Source organism: Pocillopora verrucosa, chromosome 4, assembly GCF_036669915.1.
Source record: "Pocillopora verrucosa isolate sample1 chromosome 4, ASM3666991v2, whole genome shotgun sequence".
Lineage (NCBI taxonomy): Eukaryota > Metazoa > Cnidaria > Anthozoa > Scleractinia > Pocilloporidae > Pocillopora > Pocillopora verrucosa.
Genome location: NC_089315.1, coordinates 10,139,248 through 10,161,998, shown reverse-complemented (window position 1 = coordinate 10,161,998; position 22,751 = coordinate 10,139,248). Strand labels below are relative to the sequence as shown.

At 38.8% G+C, this 22,751-nt stretch overlaps 2 protein-coding genes and 1 pseudogene across 4 annotated transcripts in view; 1 reads left to right on the top strand and 2 right to left on the bottom strand.

The window, feature by feature from the left end:
• Positions 1 to 13,823, top strand: part of LOC131782630 (E3 ubiquitin-protein ligase rnf213-alpha-like) — a 53,233-nt gene extending 39,410 nt beyond the window's left edge. For both annotated transcript variants that reach the window (XM_066165802.1, XM_066165801.1), the window contains exons 62-82: positions 403 to 522; positions 874 to 990; positions 1,446 to 1,502; positions 1,890 to 2,090; positions 2,384 to 2,462; positions 2,568 to 2,602; positions 2,790 to 2,887; positions 3,458 to 3,602; positions 3,904 to 4,081; positions 4,556 to 4,650; positions 4,958 to 5,015; positions 5,448 to 5,644; positions 5,726 to 5,867; positions 6,662 to 6,742; positions 7,560 to 7,746; positions 8,468 to 8,675; positions 9,181 to 9,252; positions 9,889 to 10,089; positions 12,116 to 12,205; positions 13,027 to 13,196; positions 13,384 to 13,823. In XM_066165802.1, coding sequence (XP_066021899.1) covers positions 403 to 522; positions 874 to 990; positions 1,446 to 1,502; positions 1,890 to 2,090; positions 2,384 to 2,462; positions 2,568 to 2,602; positions 2,790 to 2,887; positions 3,458 to 3,602; positions 3,904 to 4,081; positions 4,556 to 4,650; positions 4,958 to 5,015; positions 5,448 to 5,644; positions 5,726 to 5,867; positions 6,662 to 6,742; positions 7,560 to 7,746; positions 8,468 to 8,675; positions 9,181 to 9,252; positions 9,889 to 10,089; positions 12,116 to 12,205; positions 13,027 to 13,196; positions 13,384 to 13,537 — 2,685 coding nt within the window. In that variant the 3' untranslated portion in view covers positions 13,538 to 13,823. The remainder of the gene's footprint in view (positions 1 to 402; positions 523 to 873; positions 991 to 1,445; positions 1,503 to 1,889; positions 2,091 to 2,383; positions 2,463 to 2,567; positions 2,603 to 2,789; positions 2,888 to 3,457; positions 3,603 to 3,903; positions 4,082 to 4,555; positions 4,651 to 4,957; positions 5,016 to 5,447; positions 5,645 to 5,725; positions 5,868 to 6,661; positions 6,743 to 7,559; positions 7,747 to 8,467; positions 8,676 to 9,180; positions 9,253 to 9,888; positions 10,090 to 12,115; positions 12,206 to 13,026; positions 13,197 to 13,383) is intronic.
• The window catches only part of LOC136280501 (E3 ubiquitin-protein ligase rnf213-alpha-like), a 184,377-nt gene that overhangs the window by 102,233 nt on the left and 59,393 nt on the right, over positions 1 to 22,751 (bottom strand). The window contains exons 77-85 of one of the 2 annotated variants that reach the window (XM_066165804.1): positions 22,412 to 22,553; positions 21,749 to 21,832; positions 21,139 to 21,316; positions 20,068 to 20,275; positions 19,393 to 19,467; positions 18,585 to 18,785; positions 18,195 to 18,284; positions 17,722 to 17,891; positions 16,325 to 17,140 (exon numbers count right to left, since the gene is read on the bottom strand). In XM_066165804.1, coding sequence (XP_066021901.1) covers positions 16,987 to 17,140; positions 17,722 to 17,891; positions 18,195 to 18,284; positions 18,585 to 18,785; positions 19,393 to 19,467; positions 20,068 to 20,275; positions 21,139 to 21,316; positions 21,749 to 21,832; positions 22,412 to 22,553 — 1,302 coding nt within the window. In that variant the 3' untranslated portion in view covers positions 16,325 to 16,986. Of the gene's footprint in view, positions 1 to 16,324; positions 17,141 to 17,721; positions 17,892 to 18,194; positions 18,285 to 18,584; positions 18,786 to 19,392; positions 19,468 to 20,067; positions 20,276 to 21,138; positions 21,317 to 21,748; positions 21,833 to 22,411; positions 22,554 to 22,751 lie in introns of those variants that run through there. The other variant, XM_066165803.1, reaches the window with a different exon arrangement.
• Positions 13,943 to 16,855, bottom strand: LOC136280107 (uncharacterized; annotated as a pseudogene).

Genomic DNA, 22,751 nt, shown 5'->3' with positions numbered 1-22,751 from the left:
ACATGGAATAATACGATGTGATAGATGTTCTTTCTAACCAGGATACACACCCTAAGTCGCTTAAAAATGCATTAACTTGCCTGCATTCTCAATTTTTTTTTCGATCAACTTTTGTATAGTTTTAAAACATACCAAAATTAACAAGCAAACAATGCAATGATGGAAATTTGAGTTTACCGTTCGCAATCGTTTTCAAAGGTGTCTCTAATTGCGCTGAACGTGCTATGGATGAATGATTTTTTGGTGAAAATGGATCTATGTTTTTCCAGCATTGACTTAAGAAAATTAATATGAATACCGATATAAAACATGTATTCTTCATTATTCAAATACTCTTACAGTATGCTTTCGAACAGGTGCTTTAAGAAAACGTATTTATATGGTTATAAACAACTTTAACAGGACGCTGAGATGAATCCTGATCGGTTTCTTGTGTATGGAGAGTTATATCAGGAATTAAGAGATTCGATAGCCAGAGCAATGTTAAGCGATGACACAGATGAACTGACAGCGTCACTAGAGGTAACGTAGAAATCCTTTTCAACAGTTAAGAAAAAACAATAATTGACAAGTGATAATTCAGGAAATTTTTCTATTGCGAGAGTAACTATCCGTGCTCTGGTTGGTCAAAAACCTATCATTTGATACATTTTTTAACTCCCAGTTACCTTTTAAGAGCAATAGATTGCTTTTTCAACGAGTTTTCTGGTGTAAGGAGAACGTCCAAAAGGCTCGTAAATTGCACGATAGTGGGCCGAAAGAACGATGTATTGCTTAAATACTATATCTGAGTTACAAGGTATTTAAATTCTTTATCATCCATGTCATGGAATTTGCTTGCTTACTTACTTGTGCCAATCTGTGGTATTTCAGAGGTTAGGCGAAGTCCCAAGGCAGCACGCTAAAGACATCATTCTACTTTTGGCTTTGTATCGAGAGATCGTAGTGCCGCAAAAAACGTGGGTGCAAAACCTGCTGTTTCAGCCGAGAGTAAGTGAAGAAGCTGTTTAATGTACGCTAAAGGAAACATAATGACTTTGGTTAAACATGCAATCAATTTTCCATTTAATGTGCCGTAATGATTTGATTTAGCTCCCGAGGAGTTTCTTTGCTCATGGTACCTCAAGGTAGGGCGCTTAGTAGGGACAAGGCGTTCATTCCTTTTTTTGAGAAACAGCAGAATGTGCAAAACAATGTTTTGATGTTTATCCAAATAGTACAACAGCAGAAACTGTAAAAGTAACAAATATACAATGAACATTCGCAAAGTGATGCTAGGAAAACATAATAAGGTTGCTTAATAGAATAAGGGTACTTATTAGTGAGAAGGGCGATTATTGGAACGGGGGCACTAAATAGAGTCATTACGATAAGCAGATTGGCATTTGTCAACTTGTCAAAATAACACTGTAGACGGTAATAATATTATATCGTATCGTCCTCAGAAATATGCTGAGATAACAGACGTAATCCTTGCAAGGAGCAGATTTCTTTCCATCACTGTAAGTTAGAATCTATTTATTTCTCATTATTTAACCCAATACTTTGTTCTTAAACGAGGCCAAGGGTTTCAGGATTGATATTTGCTCCTGTCTAGCTTTAAGCTTTACTACACAACTAAGACTTTCAAATAATAAACTATTGAAAGCGACGCGTCGGCTTCGACCCGACATAATACTGTTTTAAGATTTCAGAGGGAATGAACGATATGCTACATCTAGAAATACTTGTCATCTACAGGAGTTTATTTACCAATAACAACTTCTGTAGAATAGGTCAGTAGCAAAGTACTCCATCCTGCCACCGTCACAAGGATATCACAAGAACAATTAATCATTCCCTAATTTTACATAATCATTTCATGAAATTTCTCTTATTTAAACGAATAGGCTCAACATTTGGTCGAGACTCTCTTGAAGAATCCTCAGAGTGCGGGATTTCCATTTCTCACTGTTGAAGAGACTCATGGTGAAATTGAGAAGGCCTTGCCCGATATCCTGTTCCACGTAACTACCGTTCTTCGGTGCATAGATTTTGATGAGTTGCTGACGCCTCTTAGGGAGATTTTTCTCGCTCCAGGTCAAATGCTGGTGAGTCCAAATTGTTGTTGGTCCTAAACTTTTGTTGAAACCTTTTGTGGTCATGCCTTTTGCAAACAAATGACATTTGTATTTAACGCATATAAAAATGCTATCGACTTCCTGTCTAGCTCCCGCAGAATGATATGTAACGTGACTAAGATGTCAGACGCACGAGGCAAGAGACATCGTTAACGCATGTATAAAACAATAAAAAAGAGCAACATCTTCCGATCCTGACCAAAGTATTGCTGCGGAATTTCGTCTCAGTAGCGAAGAAATATTCGTTACCGTTTGCTTTGCAGGATTCTTTTCTTCCAACAATGCAAGAGGACACTTTTCAAGAGACTTCTTCCGCAATAAAGGAAGGTGGTATGTGGTATGGTGAGTATTATATCATACCTGGGACTGATATATCCGGTATTTCCTGACTGTTGTTGCGCAATCGTCGTAATGGCTCTCAGAGTTTATATGTGTTCTTTTTTCCAGAGTGTCCAAAGGGTCATCGCTACTTTATTGGTGAAGTAAGTATTGCTTTTTGATCAAGAGACCGATGGACTGATTGATTGACTGAAGGGCCAATCGATTGGTCCATCTATTGTTTGTTCGACTGACTGTTCGTTCAATTGACTGATCGTTTCGCTGCCAAAAAAGTGAATTTCTTATTTCAAAATACCCTTTAAATAAAATTTTTCATGTTATTCCTGTTAGTGTGGGCAACCAGATGAGGAGAGTCACTGCCCTTCTTGCAAGTCACTAATTGGAGGCCTAGCCCACAAACTGGTCACCAACAACAGACAAGCAAGCAGGTAAGTGATCTTTTTTCAATGAAATATTGTAAGTTTCTTTTTGGCTTCGGTCAGGAAACCCCGCGAGAAACCCTCATAGAAAAGGGGAGAGCCACGCCACACCTGTTTCCGTATTGACGTCTTCATGCCTGAAAAAATCCCCTTGAATTGACGCAAAACATCTGCTCGAGTATTCATTTGTGAACGTTATCTGTTCCGTGAACCGGACAGTTTTTCCGAGAGCGGAGCTTAAGGAAAACTGCGAGCATTGAGGAATAGATGAAGTCTTAGAATAGATACGCTAGAATTTCTTTAAGCTAAATAGCGATCATTGTGTTTTTTCATCAGCGATGATTTTTTGTAGCGCGCCGGAAAAAAACAGTTACATACAGCTCACCTTCAAAAACCGAAAGTAATTTTTCAGAGCGACCTTATTATTGAAGCTTTCAAAATTGGTGAATATCACTCAAGGAATATCACCAGATATTGCCCAGCGTAAGGAGGGCCCTATTCACTCACGTGGTCATGAGTTATTGAATCTCGCGCGAGCGAAATATTTGATGGATTATATTACGTGTCATTTGTTTTCAGGGGCGACCGTTCTAGCAAAGGACACATCTTGGGAGCTCCAAAGGCTATCACAGTGGCTGAAAGAGATCTTACTCCTGCTATGGTAAGCCTTTTGAGGATAATTCTACACTCTGCCATGATGACTGGAGCCCACGAAAATCATGAGGTAAGCTATAATAATGAATTATTATTCCGAGTTCTTTTTAGTCGTTTAGTAAACAAGAGATAATCCTTTTGTCGGAACGAGTTTACTTGATAGGACGCCACATCTTAGTTGCTAATTTAATAGAAATATACGGAATTTCCAATCAGATCTTGGGTTAGGGTTAGGGTTTGCATCACTCACATCTTGCTTCATAAATATCTTGTGTTGAATAAAAAACACTTTCAGACTTGAATTACTCAGCATGCTAACAATGTGCTTACCATTAAGCACTCACATAAGATTGATCTGCACCTTCTTCAAGGCCATCAGTCAGCTTATACATTGGCCAGATGACCAGCCAAGTGATGTCAAAGGCTTCCTCCGGGCACATCTTGTTAATGATGTGCAGAATACATCGGCCAGCCTGGAAAGAAGCGTGGATGAAGTGTTGCTGATGATTCATCGTGTTTTAGCACAAATTGTGGACCGTGCAACAACGCGTAAGTCAATACATATCAAGTTACCTCAAATAGAAAGACGATCAAATGAAGAGACTAATTACCTTATAAAGGTCCCTTTTTCTGATGGTAAACCTTGTGAATTATGCTCCTCGGGCAAATCTTGAATGTTATGGTGGATAACGATAGCCGCCCAATGCAATGTTTGCGTAAACAAGTTTTAATACACCGGAATATTTTATGGCTTTTGGGTCTTTCAGAAAATTAATTGTGATTTTGGAAACTCAGTCTCCTAACTTGCCTCCTGAAGAGACTTATCTGCCCTTTCGGCGCCCATCTGTGGAGGTCCATGTTTTCCTCTCTAAGTATTCCATGACATTTCCTGATCTTAAAAATAACCCAATGTCTAAAAAATTATTCAATAATAGCTGTAATGTTACCGGTAAAGGATCCATAAGTTACTTTACAAGGTATTCATTTATATATCACCCTTACCGTTTGATACTAATTTTTAAGGAGGAGCAGTTGGTAGGGAGAAGTGGTCGACTAAAGCAGAAAGGAGGGAATGGGAGAACCAGTTTTCAGACGTATTCGCAAGACCAGTAGTAATGGTAAAAGGCTTTTGTTACTGCTAAGCTCTCAAATTATTACATATTTACTAGCTTGAGGTTATTTCTTTCTTTTTATTCCACAGTTATATTTCTTAGTACCAGTAACATTTTCCATTATATTCATGCACAATTTGAGAATCAATTCAATTCACTGAGGGTCAATATACCGAGGCTAACGAAGGGAATAATAATGAAATTAAAGATTTTCGGTGTTATCTATTCTTAGAGCATTAAGAACATTATATCGGCATATTTTTTGATTACTTATATAAATGTGAATTATTTATATTTCTTTCCAAATTTTCAGAATCTGGAGGAACTATTGAAGAATTTCTATGCTTCGTCTATCAACGACAAAAGATTGGGTAATGACTATTTTCTCATCAGAAGCTTCCTTCACCTGAAATTTGTGGATATGTCCTCCATGAAAATAGAAACTTTAGTCAACGCTCACGCACACATACTCATGATATTTTTTATCGAATTGCGTAATCACGTATTGCTACAGATGTACTGAGGATTATTTCACTGATTATTTCGCTCGAATTGCCAAAACCTTTCATCCCCACTCAGCCATAGCTCAAAATTAGACCCTCTTATTGACAAAAGTAGTTTTTCTTTCAGCATGTTCTCCATTTGGTTGGAGAAAAGTGGGTCTTCAACATTTTTTAGACCAATTCCAATGCCTTCAAATCTCCCGTACTTAGAAGCCCTTTGATGTGAAACAGTGTTTTACATTATAGCAGTATCGTCTAAACAGATAACTTTCGTTTAATGGTGCTTCTTCAACCTTGCAGGGAGTGATCCACTAATGCGAGAGATTTACGAAGTGGATGACCTTTCACCTCCTCGCTCGGCAGCAGAAATCCATCCTGGACACGCGACCTTTTGGAAATATAGAACACGTTTGACTGTTGAGCACGTCATTCGTCAGTTTCAAGACATCAAGTCAAAGATGGCCTCCTGTACAGTCCTGGAAAAGTTTCTGAAGGAGGTAATCTGACTTTAAGCAAAGGAAGACGCAGACACTGATGTTCACGAATTGTTTTAATTTATCCTATATGCTTTGTTGTAGGAACAGCGACTTCGAGCAGTTTGTCACCTGCCAAACCTTATGACTCTGTTAAGAACAGTAACTGACCGCTTTCATCGAAGAATCGACAGAGAAAATGCCAATAAGCTCACGATACGGGATCTTTTGCAAAAATTACCTAGAGGTAAGGCTTGAAGTAGACTCGGTTGTCCAATTTGGTTTATGCGTGAAGATGTACGCGACAAAAGCAACCAACAAACACTGATCGTGTCATATAGTGCATAAAATAGCAAGTGTAGTGAAGGATGATGTTAAAAGAGCCGTCCCTGAATACTCAAATGACAAAAAAATCCTTATTTTTACTCAGATGATTTCTTCCACCGAGTAACCAAAGCACCAATCGCATGTCCAGCCGCTAAGTGGACCTCTTGTTAGGACTGCCTACTCTCATATCACTTTCCTAAGCTTACAGTTTTTACCTTGCGTCTGAGTGACAAATTACAATACTCTATCCATTGAAGACCGACAAAAACGGAAAAGTAGCTTTATTCGTATAGCCAATGTTTAACAAGTCCAACGTCTCCAAAGGAATAAAATCGTGTGCCAAATTAACGAAAGCCGCACAATAACAAAGATGTTCCCATCATAGCGCAAAAATGCACGCTAATACCCTATGTTAAAATGTTCATTTTATAAGCGTATAAAATGAACATTTTATACTCTTTAGATCCGACCTAAAACGGCCACAACACTCATGTAATTAGCTATATGGAGAATAATTGTTATGAATGCATCAAGCACCATCTCCCTCCTTTCCATCTTCCAAGCTTCAGTAAATGACAAATGGCGGGTGCTTCAAATATAAAACATTTTTCTTTTTCACTTCTTTAGCACTGAAATTCCATATTGGGTATCTTCGCTAACAATACTAGTGGCAGATAAGACTGAACTGACATTTTATTTTCCCTTTTTTTAAAGACCAGAGGGAAAACTTCAAAAAGTTATTCCAAAGTTTTTGCACCGCATGGGATCAGGTTCGCCATCACCTGAGTTCACAAGGTGAGAAATCAAGAGAATTTTGAATAGCCACACCGTTAAAGTTGCTCAAAAACCTTTTCGGACTTTGGGGCATATTTTCGCCAAACCTAAGGATCCGGTCACGAAAGAACAACCGACGCCATTTATTCTATTCCTTGCAATGACTGTGATAACGAATACATCGGACAGACCAAACGTCAGTTTGGTACACGTTTAAAAGAGCATCAAAAAGCGGTTTTCTTTTGCAAAAAAGAAACTTCAGCTTTATCGGAGCACATATGCCTAACCAACCATACAATTGGGTGGGATAATTCTAAAATTATCACCACTAATCGGCATTACCATCAACGCCTTTGTTTGGAGGCTTGGCATATTAACTCCGCTCACGCTCCTTTAAATCGTGACGATGGCGGTTTGCTTCCTGACGCCTATTTACACCTCGTCAGATCATATAAAAGGACCTCTTGTTGCAGCGTTTAGATTACCCCTGACGAAGGCACTAGAAAGGAGTGTCGAAACGTTGGGTCCATGAATTGTAACTTCTTCGGTTACATTCATTAAATCTGTAAACCAGAGAAGCATCAAACCATGTCTGATTGTCCACTTGGTTGCCGTGTGAACTTTAGTGTAAGGTGAGAAAATATTAATCAAAATGTTTGAAAAGATACAGAGAGGGGGGGCAAGCAGTGCAGTTTTTTTTCTCTCAACAGTCAACGATTAGTTTAAATCAATTGAAAGTAACATAAGGATAGCTAAAAGAGGAACAGAAGAAAGGTTATTAGATTCATTAACAACTGCCTATTAATCTTTGCAAGTTGTTAATATTTCTCTTCAAAAGGTCGTTTTACGCCTTCTCAAGAACAGTGCTCCAAGCCAATTGAAATGACCTCCACCGTGTCAGTGTTACTACCAACAGACGTTGGCCCAGGTGTTTGTTGCAAAGCTTTACTGTTCTTCTTGGTCGATGCACATAATGATATGGTACAAGCATACCATGGTGCTGTTGGCTCTGACGAAAGCACACGGTTTGTTGAATATGTATATTTACACATGTCACGTTAGCGTTGCCGTATACATGAAGATTAATGAGGTCATCACTACAGCTCGATTAAATATGAATAAGTTGAAGCTCAGGTCACTACTAATACCACCTGAGCATTTCTTAAGCCGAGCAAGACACTAAGATTAAAAACCTTCGACCAATCTGGGCCCCGAGTTAATTTCGTTCATTTTATGTCATTACTTTCGCGGACCATTGTGAGTTCAAGTGCTCGTTTTCTAAGTTTAAATTTGATTTTTGACTCCTACAGCATCTTCTTCTCCTCACTCAACTACGTGTTTGCTTACCTCTGCCATCCCGTACCCCATCACTTATGTATTTTCGACCCACTCTTGAATTGAAAATGGAAACGTTCCTCGCAGTTATGAACACTACTTAAGCAGCACACATGTATGATTTTCATATATTTACAGTCATTTATTTACCACATCGAGGGTTTATTTTGAACCAACAATGACCAGCTCCCAGTTGGCGTCTTAGCTTAGTTGGTAGAGCGCTGTACTGGATCGCAGAGGTCATTGGTTCAAATCCCGTACCTCCTGAATTTTTCTGGGGCCTTATTTTTACTACTTCTTAGGTGGTGTTCATCACTACGAAGATCGTTTCCATATTCGTTTTTTAAACCGCAGTTTTCATATATTTATAGTCATTTATTCACTCTTGAATTATTTTTATCTGAATAACAGAGCCACTGCTAAGATTCCTCTTTCGGAGGTTTCGGTGTCGCAGTTGGTAGCATATGACTCGGAAAAGGACTTGCTGCCTGTGATGCTAGCCAACTGCTCCTACTCATTAGAGGTGGGAAAGGAAACATCATTGCAGTACAACTGGGAAGCCCTTCAGAAGCAGATAGTTGATAGGTTCATACGGGGAAGACCTACAGTGGAATTTCAGGTAACTGTTTTCTCTATTCCGTGCGAGCGGCTCTCTTTTCAAGGGACAAAATCATAGCCACATTTTGCTTAAATTTGCAAACAAAATTTTTAAAGCTAAAAATTCAAATCCGCTATTTCGATCTTCTCTAGCTTTGTCTTGAACGCGGAGTACTTTGTATTACCTAGACCAAGGCCAAATTGTCCAACGTTTTCTAGATAACGTTATAATTGATATATCACTATCCGGCGGCTAAGTGTGAACAGAAAGTATTATGCTATCCACCAGGGCCCGGTTGTATAAAGGACGGATAACGCTATCCAATCGATAAATCACTATCCGGCAGGTAGGGGATGGCAAAACGTATAGTGTTGTTCAGTGGATAGAGTTTTATCCGGTGGGTAGCTTTATTAACCGTTTAAATAACAAGGGCCAGATTGATATGAAACTCAAAACTGCATTTCTGGAAAAGCACCTCGTTGTCGTTTGGTAGTCTTGGACAACACTCACTAATATATTTTTTCAGTTGGATGATTTCGTGTTTCATGAAGATGACCGCGATGTGTCCTTTGACAAGTTGAGGGACAAGATTCCCCAGGTTAGAGCTTTGTTAATTATTTATCACTTTTAGTGCCTGCTTTCTTCAAGAAACAAGATTAAATTTGTCATAGTCTTGGGTAAAAATCACTAGAAATTTAAACTGGATGATATAAGTAGCCGTGGTAATCGACATAAGTGTGATAAACATTAAACACTGGCCAGCTCTAAAAAAAATAGACAAAAGCGCCTCATTCTGTGGTGAACCATGAGAACAGCATATTTAAGAGTGAAATCAAAGGTAAATACTAATCAGCCTTAACCCTTTACACCCAACATCAGTATGCATATTCTCTATACCGTTCTTTATACATTTCCTGAGGTGCTGACAAGGAGAATTTGTTTACCCATCAGAAGCCTCTTTCGTTGGTTATCATTTCCTTTATTCTCATGACCTTAATGTGTGAATCAGGGGTGATATTGTAGGGAGAAATTCGATGCTAGTCACTCTTAGGGGTTAAAGGGTCAAGACTAAAACGATCGCCAAAGAGCAATTTACCAATAAATTCAGATCTACATCAGCTGAGCGATAGGAGAGGGAATCTGAAAATGGACTCTGCAGATTTAGGATTCAGTTTCTTAAAAACGACGCCCATTTTTGGTGCACTGACGAAAATTCCGTGTTCTTTTTTTTAAGGAGCCAATTGATGGTCATACCCGTACCCAGATTCTCTCGGAATTGAAGGACCTCAGGAACGTGAGTGATTTGCTCTCAATCCTAGAGATGGCGGTTGGTTTCCTATCTATGGCGGGTGGAGATCCAGAGACAAAAATCTGCGATTATCTCAAGAATGTTCTTCGTCTTAGTGATGGAAAGTCGAACTTAAAGAGTAAGAAGGTTGGTAATATTTCTTCTTCTTATGTTTTTTTAGAGGGCACGGTAACGAATCATGCAATCTAATTGGTTCTTTACCCGGTTAGTATTTTCCTATCTCTGCCCACGGGCCACGGTAACGCTTTCGTGAATCGCCGAGTACATCCCAAATTTCGTTGCCATTTTTCATAAATATATCTCGTTTTTTCGGCTGGGCAGTATTTTTAAGCAAACGCGTCGGTCACTACCTCAAGCTGATAAATAACTTATGAATCCTCTCTTTTCTCCCTCTCAAATCACTTTGGTTGACAGAAAAATATTGGTTTCAGAATGAATTTGTGTAAGCAATAGTATCATTACGTTGGTTGACAAGCGGCCTAAAAACCGTCTGCAATTAATTTTAATCGTTCACAAAAAGTACCTAGAAAGTTAGAACGTGAGGTATTTGGTTACAGTTAAACTGAACGATGGAACTTTCATTCATTTAGTATCTGAATTTTTCTCAAACAATTTTGTTCGAGTCCGTTCAATTTGGACATTGGTACCGTAAATTGCACAACAGAAACTGAAGGAATATATTGAGAAAAAGGCGCATTAAATCCCCTTGTGTCTCGTTGGAGTGTGCCATTCGAATTTTTTTTTTTTTGTGGAGGAAAGACCAGGTTTACACACGCCATTGCAGCAAACAAACGAGCAAACTCTCACAACTTCAAAATAAAAAATTTGAATTTACTCACAATTACTTTCCTCGCCGTTTACTTGATAAACAGAGGTAAATCTACGTACATGAATGAATCGTCGATGAGAGTGAATAATACTTTCCGTTAGATCATTGAATGTTTTGAAGAAAACATTGTCGTGATAGTCCTTGCCAAACTAGTTCCTTTGTTTTTAAAATTGTACTTGGGCTTTTTTTTTTCTTACGCGCTCTCTAATTGACAGGTGTCAGTTGTGACAGATACTTATAAAAATAATATTTCAAAGTTTGTTTGGAAGCCTTTTAAATCAACTTTATCCTTACGCAAATGAAAATGTTTCGGTGAGGCCGTGATGCAAATTAAAGAGAGATGGCATCTCTCTTTAATTTGCATCACCTCTATTTCAGTTTATGGAAGATCTTGCCGTATTTACAGCTCTAAATCATTCGAGTTCTTTCGGAAAGAATTTCGGCACGTTTAAAAAAAATAAATATGTTATTTACCGGCAAAGGGTCGGTCCGTATGGTGAAAAACTGTGACCTCGGTCTTAAAAATGCTGCCCTCGGCCTACGGCCTAGGGCAGTATTTTCAAGACCTCGATCACAGTTTTCCATCATACGGACCTCCCAGCCGGAAAATAACATATATATATATACTAGAGTTATAAGAATACAGTCTCAGTCGCTTGATTATAGGTCGATTGGCTGATGTTTTTATGACGTTAGTTTAAACAGAAAATCTCCTCAACTGCTCGGTATCTTCTTGAACTAAAACCGGACCCCGATTGAATATCGGCGTCAATTAACACCGAAGCAAAAGACCTAGAAATCAACGCTTGAGGTCTCCAGACCCAGCGTTTGATCAAGGTCTCTACCTTTACATTTCGAAAGGGGGTCACAAGTAACTAATCAACTCCTATAAATGGCACTGCTGCGGCTGGACACCGCGGGGAAAAATTTTGCCTACTTGTCCAAATATCTCTCTTTGTCGGAGCTTCGGTGATGAAAAGTAGACATGACAAAACTCTACTCAGATGATAAAAGACCTGCCCTGATCAAATGCCAGTCACGCTTAAACACATGGTTGAAAAATCTTTTGCCTGGAATGCTAAATGAATATCCTTCTCAGCCAGATATTACGTTCAATGAATTTAAGTCAGGTACCCTTACCACTTCATTGTGCCCCTGAACCAACGGCCGGGGAAACAGCGAGATCTTCTGCGAATCTGGACTGAATACTGCCAAAGTTTTGATGAAATAATCTCAAAGGAGAGGGAACTATTGACTCAGGAAGGGACAAGTATCTTAATGTATAGGTATAGACCACGGAAACCTTACATTATTGTCTTTCAGGCTCAACAGTCCTGCTGTCTGAGTCACATTCTGGATCTGTGGTCCACACTCGCCTTGGCACGTGCGAAACTCTTGTTTAAGAATGGACAGGTGTGTGTTTATAAAATAGTTGAATAGAACGTTATTCATTTCTCGCTCAATATTTTCACTTCACAACTCAAAGGAAAATCTTTGGGAAGATGCTGAGTGATAATCTCTCCTCTTAAATGTTTTGGAATACCTCCTTACAAACGCCAATTTTTGTTGCGACGGACGGAACATGATGTACTCTTATTTTGACCCGTTTACCAGGGCCACCTCCCCACAACGGGTGCGGTCAAAAATGTACTTATTCCATTTGTCACAAAAACTCTCAGCAACGGCCTCTTAATCACAAACTTATGAACAGTACAAGAGAATGGGTGACAGTAAACTTAAGCAAATGACTCATCTTTGCAGTACCTCACTAAAGCGGAAATACTTTGTCTATAAACTAATCGAAGGACCAACTAAATTGTCTTCCGAAAACCATTTTCTGGTGTCTATGTATCTTCTCTAGTAATCATATCTTGCAACAAGTCTTTTTTTCTATAGATGATTTAACCTTCGAAATAGAAGCTGTCATATTCCACTCTAACCTCCCAAGAATAGCCTGAGTGACTGACGGTTTTGTGGGCGACTTAGCGTTCCATGTGCACTGAGTGACGAAGCCAACTATCTCGTGTCGCAAGCCTCTCCCGCCATCGATACCCATCGCTGTTACGCATACAGAGCCTCTAGCTATGTCGGCTATCTTTAATAATGCCCGCCTGTCTACGACAGCCGCTTGCCTTTATCCCCATAGTAGCCTTTGTCCCCATAGTAGCCTTTGTAAATAGGTTCCACCGTGAATTGTTCCAACTAAACCGATTTTTATTTTTCAACTCTGTTAGGATCCATTTGAGGAGATCTCAGAAACTTTTAAACAAGAAATGTCGCGAGCCGCAATCACACGCTTCAGTGCAGCATTAAAAAAAATGGACATTGACTTGTTTTTGAGTAGAGTTATCGAAGTCATCTGTTTGATGCTTGCTCATGACGAGGACACAATCGGTGAAATGAGGTAATTCTTACGTAAAACAGATTAATCTACAGAGCAAAAGTTAAAAGGACTTTCGTCCGACAGCTTAAAACCTTATAATGAGGTAAAACCGTTGTACTCGCCACTATCAACTTTCGCAACCTTTTCACACGACCTTTTGACTCAATATTGTTCTCAAGGAATACTCCCTTACGTCCTTCTTTTTCAGCCTCACCGAGTACTTATCTATGGCGTTTGAAGACAGCTCCGACCTGGGCGAGATTCCTGATGAAGTTTGTGTAATGCACGTGATTCATGCGTTCAAGCTTGCGGTAGAAGTACGTGACAAAGACCAAGGACGCAGAAGGTCCATGAAGCCGTAGGGCTTTGATTTTTGGAATTAAGAGCCTTTTAGACGGTCTTTCATTGGCTAATTGAACTTCCAGCATATACGTCTTCATGCTTCATTGTAATTTCAAGCGCTTTACAAACTGAATATTTCACATGATTACTTATCTTTAGATTTACTGTTCCTTTAACATTATGAATGAACTCAAACTAGAATAAGACCCTTGCAAGGTTAGAAAAGACGAATATTAACCTATATATCACCGTGGAAACTTAATTTCCGTCATAATAATTTCATTATTAGCAATAAAAGGTGGCATGTCGTGATAAAATTAGCTTCCTCACTTCCATCCAACGTTTCAGGGCTGAAATTTTGAGCTGTTTTGAATAGTACACTATGCAAAAACACAAAAACGTACGCCGCGACTGTTTGTAGATGCTCAGCAATGAGGATTTGTAACCAGTATCGAGCTGCTGGTAAATGAAGAGTCCTTCATTGGAGATTTCGCACAGAACAGTTGCTGGCTCGTTCGTTGAAGGATCTTCTTAAAGTAACGGATTTGCATGAGAGCTATTTGAGCGGGTCCTTTGATATCATTATGCAGATGATTATCAATTACCATTCCCAACCGTATGATGGCTTTTCGGATGCCATCAGCTAAATTCACCGGACAAAGTATGTCACGCCAGCTCAGCAAAGTAATCCCATAGTGAGTTGCAAGCTCGCGTTGTCCCAATTCTTCCGAATTATGACATCTTGGATTCTTAGCACTGCTGAGAGAAGCGCATTTGTTGACAAAATTAACCAAGCTTACAGAACTAATGGAAATGATTTCAAGGATAATACTCGTCGCGTGAGGAGTTCTTTGTGTATGTATCCATAATCGTTTACTGATAACTCGATAAACACTGTATCTGGTTCATCATCCGGTGTTATGAAATTCTGCAGGCAAAATGTAAAGAAATCATTTCCTGTCCCTCGAAGTGGCAAATTTTCCATTGTCAACTTGGTGCCAGTCGTTGGTGAAATCACTTTGTCCCACCACTGCGATAAAAGTCGGTGATATAATAAATGCCTGTGTCTTTTTATTCCACCCCCGATTGCATTCGATTCGTCAATCACAATCATTTTGATAGGCTCACCCCAGAATATTTTGCTCGTCTATTTTCAACCGTTGGATGATTTATCGTCTAAGCTTGATACTGTTTAAAATATCAGGTTATGTGGTCAATGCATTTTTTAAGCGAAAATCTATTTCGAATTCCAATTTAGAACGCAGACAAACTTTAAATGTGTTTTCTCAAATTACAATGCGAGATAATGCTTCCCTAAAATATTAATGACTTGCGATGTTCAGGTAAATTTTTTCCACACTGTAAAGTTTAACGCCAGCATACAATAGACGCAAACAGGTATCTTTGTCGCATATCGGAAGACGCTTCAGCACCATTCTGACCGTCAAGGTAGCTTGTCACAACACAAATGAAATAAGATAAAATCACTGACCGCTATATATTATACATGAGGAAAATCGAGAAGGCCGATAACTTTGCTATTGTCAGAAGCCAGAGTTACTTGAACATTCCACAACGAGTTTTTCGTTGGAAATCCTAGAATCTGCCTCTGTCTCGCGACTGAGCTGTTAATTTAAAAAAATTCACCTTTCCTCTACGGGACTGATATCGATCTCAAACTTCGGGCCATGTTATAAGAAATAATTTTTTAAACTGGCGGAAATTATTGGACGATAAATCGTCTTAGGGCGCCCATGCTGTTTGTAATAAATTTAAAATATTATCAAAGCCATAACCAATGGTTAGCGTAAATTGCGTACGATTTTTGATTGATTTACGCATTTCACTGTGGCCCGACGTATCACTAGTGTATCAACCATTTATTTCTGTGAACCATTGGTAGAATCAAGTTTACTTAGTTACAAGGCTTGAATGCCGGGAGCCGCAATGACGTTTGACATTGGGATCATTACCCGCGATATCATGGGAGCGATAAATTCAAATCACCTTAAAGCGTTGCGCGCTGTTTAAAATAAGACCAAAAAGGTCGTCCTGTTCAGTTCTACCGACGGATTGAAACCAACCAAACACGACCGACTTACGCCACTTGAGACTTTCGGCCGATTAAATCACGGCTAAACTGACCAATCAGTTTACACCAAACCCGACTTAGTACATTCCGACTGACTACAACAATTTACTTGATTCTGATAATGACTTCCGCTCAGGTTGTCGAAATGTCAGTCACCATCAACGACAAGAGTCCTTCTCAGGACTACACTCACCCGGACGATTAGACTACAGTTAATAAGAAATAACAGCTCAATCAAAATGTGACCTACAGGCTTTAAACTGTTAGTGCCATGCAAATGCTTCACTTGTAAGTTTCGATTGCATTGTCGTCATACTTGGCTTATTTCCTGTCAGTTTTTGCAAATAATTGTGTCACCTTTCGTTTTAACAAACGAAAGATGTTAATTTTGACTTTACGTGTACGTGTATAATGTCGTGGTTTTTGTTTTTCTATTTAAGAGTTAGCCAAAATTAAGTTAAACTTCGTTGAAAGGAAAACTTTATCATCTCCCCCTTCGGTAAAACGCCCTCCTTCTAATAAGCGCGCCCGCCCCCTCCTTTCCGCCACCGCCCCCTTTCAGTCATTCGAGGAAATGACAGTTCTGATCTATTACGAAGTAGAACAAAGGAGCACAAAACTGATGGAAGGTTACAGTATTCTGAGGCTATTTTTATTAAATGGGCAGATGTATGTGTGCACATAAAAATTTTGCCCCAGCATAACTTTGGGTGGGGTGCCTATTGTATCACATTGAAAAAGACACCAACACCGGCAAAGAAAAAAATTATGCAAAAGTTTAATGGAATAGATACTTTTCTATACTAACTTACTATCAGTTCAAAGTACAGTCCAAGTTTGCATGCCAAGCTTATATCATTCTCAGCTGTAGCATTTTGAGTTACCTTAAGAGTGTATAAGAAAAAAATTATGCAAAATTAATTGATAATACGGCACCCTTCAGATTTCTGATACATAAAAGCTCCCGCCGTTTCTACTATTTTAGCAGAGGGGGCACCGAGAAGAATCTTCTAACATTCTAATTAAATCAAAGGTAAATTTATGTGGCAGAAGAAACTGGCTGGCCCTATTCATGAACTACAGCAACGAAATACCTCACGGTAGCTACAAAAATAGCAGTATTCATTACATGCCAACATTTTCAAATTAAATTAATTTGTTATTACGTGTATCTAGTACCTCATTATTGTACCAGAGAAAACTGAAGCCAGAACCCAAACTGATATGAAAATTCAGCATTTACCATTCATCCCTTTTACCTGACTAAGAAAAGTTGACTAAAATAAAGTTGACAGCTACGACTCTTTAAAAACGAACTGCGCCACTGTCTTCTTTGAGTTTTGAACTGAGTGCTCCTTAAGAGGAAGATTAAACTGTTTAACGATCTCTGTGAAAATCGTCACTTAGCTGGACAGCGGAGTTCCAAACTTCCTTAAGGTGCACCATTTTGATGCTGTCCGGGATGTCCTTTGTTCCTGGGATTTGTTCCAAGCCTTTGTTGGCTAAACAACATTCCAAGTATTCTGCAAAGCTGCAATAAATTTTTACTTAGATCTTAGTTCTGTTAAACTATAGTACTTCACAAGGCAAATTAGTCAAAGATGATTCCTAAAACCGGAAGAGAGTGTGCCGTAAACTGCCTCTTCTCCCTTAGCAATTAACAATATCAGGATTTCACTATTTTCGATTCACATTTTAAATACCAGCGCTAAAGAGAATTGAGCGTGGACTTGAACAACAAGCCCGTTTACAAAATACGAAAGGAGCTTTGAATTAGAGAGGAAAATTGAACAACAAGGCAACAAGGCGCAGTTAAGTGTTCATCACTAGAATCTTCGGTTCAAATACAAGAAAAGATGATATCATCCCTTCCAAGAAAAAATATCACTTAAAAAGGTTACAATTTTTTTTTTGAGAAAAAGGTTATTTAAAGCCAAAAGTCTATAAATTAGGCATTACAAGGAAATTTCGAGGCTGTCATGGTTTGCACGTCATAGCTTTACAGTAGCACCGTGGAAAATTTCCCTAAGAAGTGCAAGATAAGAAGAACGACTTTGGTCCTTATTTAAATGACGCATTATAGAATGAAACATTTCAAATGGCCCGTCTTACCTCATCGTCGAAATCGTTTCGCCATCTTTTTTGACATTCAGAAGAATAATTTGCAGGAGCTGCGGCAGAAATATGTCTATGTCGATTTTTCGCAACACGCGATTTAGTCTGGCCTTTTCGCTTAAGCCAAGTTTTTCCTTGAAAACGTCAGATAATTGCTCAAAAGGCTCCTGAAAAAAAATTCCCGAAAAGTACTTGTTTTCAAGTGGATCTGACGAGCTCAAACACACCTCACCAAACATTTAATATTAAAACTACACTTTGATGGAAAAAAAAGTTGCGGAAAAGTTGACGTATACATCTTGTGAACAGCACATCAGAAACACTTATCAAACTTTGAACGAAGTTGAAATTGTTCTTTTTATTCGCAAACGAACGAATGCTATGGGGCTAAAGTTCTTTAAAAAATGACGGAACTTACACAGATCAAATATTAAAACCAACCAAAGTGAAAAAATCATTTCAAACCTAACCTGTTTGTTCTTGGACTTGATTTTTGCTCTCTCGAGAGCCATAAGCTGCCACAACGCCAGGGTATGAGACAAACTGCAGTGCTGCTCTGCCTGCAACAAGATGGCATAATCCATAAGAACCCATACAAGAGTCAAAGCACTCTTAAATAGAAAAATTGCTAGCGTAGGAGTGAACAGTTGAAAACAAGGCTTCTCCTTTAGTTATCTAATAGCAAATAGTTATTAGACATCTCTCACACATCGTTCTAGTGCAACGCAACCTCTGGCGTCCAGAAATGAGTTTTTGTAGCAACAAACAAGAACATTTTGATTCAAATATTGGTGTTGCACCAGTCAAGAAGAATGACCGCTTAAGTGAGTCTTTCGAATAAAAAGGAGAAATGTACTCACTGTTGCACTCTTGAGACCTCGATCTTTGGGTAGCTTAAGTACCTCATGTAAGTACAGTTTTAAAGGCCTCTGCGGCTGGCCACCCGATGAGGCAAGAAAACCAATGGCAATATCCAGTGACGACATAACATCACAGACATCAGACAAGGAAGACCGCATATCATTAATAATCTGACTTTCGACGACGCGAGAAATGGATTCCTGTAAAGGAACACTTGGTGTAAGTGTCTAAGATCTTGACCACACCGATACAAACAATATCATCGTAATAATGTGATAAATGTATTACTGTTGACGTAACAAAAACAATTCAGAGCCGAAAATATGCCCTTGTTAACTGAAATAGCTGGAGGGAAAAGTTCATCATGCTCGAAAGAGAAATGTACTACTCTTTCCGTGGTCAAGACGGATCAAAGCGGTTATAAACCTGTTTCCCAAAAATGCAATCAAAGACAGAATAGATGACAAAACAATACAACAAAAATGAAGCTAAATTTCGCTTCTAATGAGACTACAAAAAGTTAGGTTTCAAGTAAACTAGAAAATAGGTGAAAGAACACATTAATAAATAAACAAAATGAAATGTTTTCCAATTTGAACCCACTGTTTTCATCGACAATCAAGCATTATCAGACAGCCACCAGCACCAAATCTCCTTTTCAAACATTCCACACCTTGAGATTTTATTCTTGGGTGCATCAGTGAAAATAAGGCGAAAGCAAATTTCTTTTCTAAAACTTAACAGTGCACTAGTTAAGCGTATATTAAAATAGGAAAAAAAGGAAAAAAGGGAAAGTATGAAAGTTACCTGCGGAATTTTTCCCGAGAGGGAAGTGAAAATTGTGTCATCTCGGGTGTCTCGGCTGAAAGCAAAGCGTTCCTCCTGAAACAAAGCGAAAAAAGCGCTGACAGAAATTACAATTAGTTGGGTTGCAATTCTTCTTGCAGCTGGGAAGGGGTGGTCTTAACGAAACTCCAAAAGGGTCTTCAAAAAGAACTGTTTATTGCGTTTGTTTGTTTGTTTTTTCCAATTTTGGTCATCAGATACTTACCAGTAAGACAATCAATTCAAATAAAAGGTCGAAAAAGGATGAATAGCACTCAGTGTCAAAAAATGGGTTGACAGCTGTTTGAAACATACTTCGCTAGAAACAGAAGCAGTATGCATATAATCCTTTACCCTACGAAATAACTTCTACTCTGACTGTATCTGTCACAGAAGTCCTATCTTTGAAACGTGACGAAAGGTAAGCTTTTATTATCCATCAACAGATATTGTTGTGATTGATTGAGACATACCTTCACAAGAGAAACGTATCGTTAAAAAAATGAGATTGAGAATATTTGCAGTAAGATGAAGCAAACCCAGTTACAGAATGAAGATAACAAATACATTCCTGTGGGATGAAAACGAGTTCTACAGAAAAACAGAAAATGCTCTCTTCTCATCATGTACTTTGTGTTTTAAATACTTCCACCTTACCTTGAACTCGACAAAAGGCCTTCCCCTCAATAACCTGTCAATCAGCTGTCTCTCTAGAGCCGCCCAATCATAGTGAACTGAGGTCTCCTGTCCGACCTCCAGAGAGTAGTTACAATGAGCCAGAATGAGGGGCAGCAGGTCTCTCTCAGGATTATAGGCTACTAAGTGCGACAAGGTCACCTCTGATACGGAGACACGCTCCAAGGGACTATGAATGGAAAAAGAATATTACAGATGAGATGTATAGTTGGGGCTTAATTACAAACAATAATCGGATGAGGTTTTTGTAATATTCAGAAAATCAAGGTCGAGATAGGGGTTATTAGCCGAAGTCGAAGGATGAGGCTGATAACCCTTACCAAGACCTTGATTGTGCTGAATATCACAAAACCGAATCTAATAATTGTTCTATTATACATTGAACGAAAAAAAAATGGTTACAACAGTAGGTGGAAGTGAGAATTTAGTTCTAAACGTGTTAAAATATGCAAATCAGCAAGCAGCACAAAGCGTGCGAACTTGACATGATTAGCCTTAGAAATCGTGCCACGCAATCATACATGACATGATTACCCGTGACCTTAGGTGTCCTTGACATGATTATTGTATAATGTGCAGGCGCTGATTTTCGAGAAGTCACTCATACGCTTTCGACCAATTAGAAAAGAGATCGTGAATTGAATATATAATAATGACTGTAATTGTTTGTAGTAATTGTCCTATGTTACGGTGGTAATTACCCATGACTGAGCAGGACTTATGGCAAATGATCTTCATTAACATCGTAGCTGTGTTCCAATATACATTATTCTCGAAAATAATAGCCCAAACTCATGACATATTTCATTCTAAAGCTGCATTTGGAAGAGACGATAACTGATTGCAGGATGCTGATATCAGTCTCATGTTGCAGCTCAGTCAGTTTAAAAACGCCCAAGACTTAAATTAAGTTAAAATGCGTTACCTACGATTTATATAGCTCGAGTCAGATCACGTCGATCAGCTATTTTCTTCTATAGAAGGTAAAAGGAAAACAGCAACACGTAAGCTATTCATTGGAAAATTATGTACCTGTTTTGATTAGTTGCACTACGGTAGGCTCCCAGAGACTCGTTATTTGCATTAACCAGGAAGAAGGTGAGCGAGGTCGAACAAACTCCCAATCCGGTGGTGCTGGGGAGAACCATCGCAATTGGACAGTCGGTGTCCATTGTGGTATTACAAAGGTCTTGTGGGACGCGCAGGCGACCTTAGGGTGTAAAGAATGACAAAGACAAATTAGAACCAGATAAAGGTACTCAAAAACGGGCAAGGTAAAACCTCTAGAGCAAACAGTCAACGAAAACACTGACTTTGTGTCTGAGTTGAAATGAAGTACCACATTAAAAAAATTCGATTGATAAAAGGAATAACAGAAGAAAAAAGACCGCATTTTTTATAAACCAGTGTGCTCCTTTTTAAAAACTGGCAATTCAAATGTTCGAGATATTATTTTATGACTAAGTTTTGGCTCCCCGTCGGAGTCTAAATTTAGACTCATAGCCTTTTATATCTTACGACATAGAGCTCAGACAAATTATCAATTTACTATAAATACACTCTTTACAAAAACAGACTTTAGTCACAAAAATTACAAAAGCCTTCTTTCTTGTACCCTGGAAAAACGGAACTATCACTGTACCTTGATCACCGAGAAATGACTTGCAAGCGTTCCATGCATTCTTGAAACTAAGGAACAGATTCGTATACTCCTCTTTCACAGATCCTTGGAGACAAATTTAACTCCATTCAGAATTAATAATTATTACCAGACTCATTTAAGTTGCACTCACACTGGCAAATTTCCCCTGAATAAAATTCACTGGCGCTGTTGATGCAAATCTCTTATCCAGGAAAATTAACAAGGAAATATTTAACATGGAGACTTGTTAAGCAAACCCTGGTCAAGGAAGACCAAGGTTTGCTACCAATGAACGTTTTTCTTGAAAAACAAAATTAAATAAAATTTAGCAGTAAGACTTTCACGAGCTGGTTCTTCGTTCTCTACTCCCCAGCGAATCTGAATTAGGAGCGTTGGAAAGGTTTTTCTGGAGGGAAGCCATATGTGACGCCAGGTCGAGGAATAGAATTGAGGCCACAGCTTTGACACTGCCGCCATCCTTATCGTCTAAAAGTCTTCTTTGGAAAGGTGAACAGCAAAAATTTTTTTTAGCGAAAGGTGCACTTACTAACTACAGCTTACTGAGCTCAAAACATCAATCTTTTGCATCGAAAACGTACAAAGTTTCCATGGCGTTGGCTATATCTATTAATATCTATTACAGTCTAGGAACTGATTAAGTACCTTTAGGAAGGTCCTTGAGAAATTGACGGATTGTATATTTCTCTGCATCTACTCTTTCAATTCGTCTGTGGAATCTGTCCATCAATAGGCGCTGGAGGCGAACAACATCAGGTAGAAACTGGACGAAGCGCAACTTGTGTTCCTGTATTTGATAAAAGGAAAAAGCATGTTAAGATAGATATGGAAACGACACCCTTCGGTTTTTTATAAGCAGATCTGACTGAAACTTAGGCGGAAAAAGAGGTCACAATTACGAGCAAAAACCTCGATCTAAAAAGTCTCTGACTGGCCCTGGCAGAAATTGCGACAAAGACAATCTTTTAACAAAGACAATCTTTTA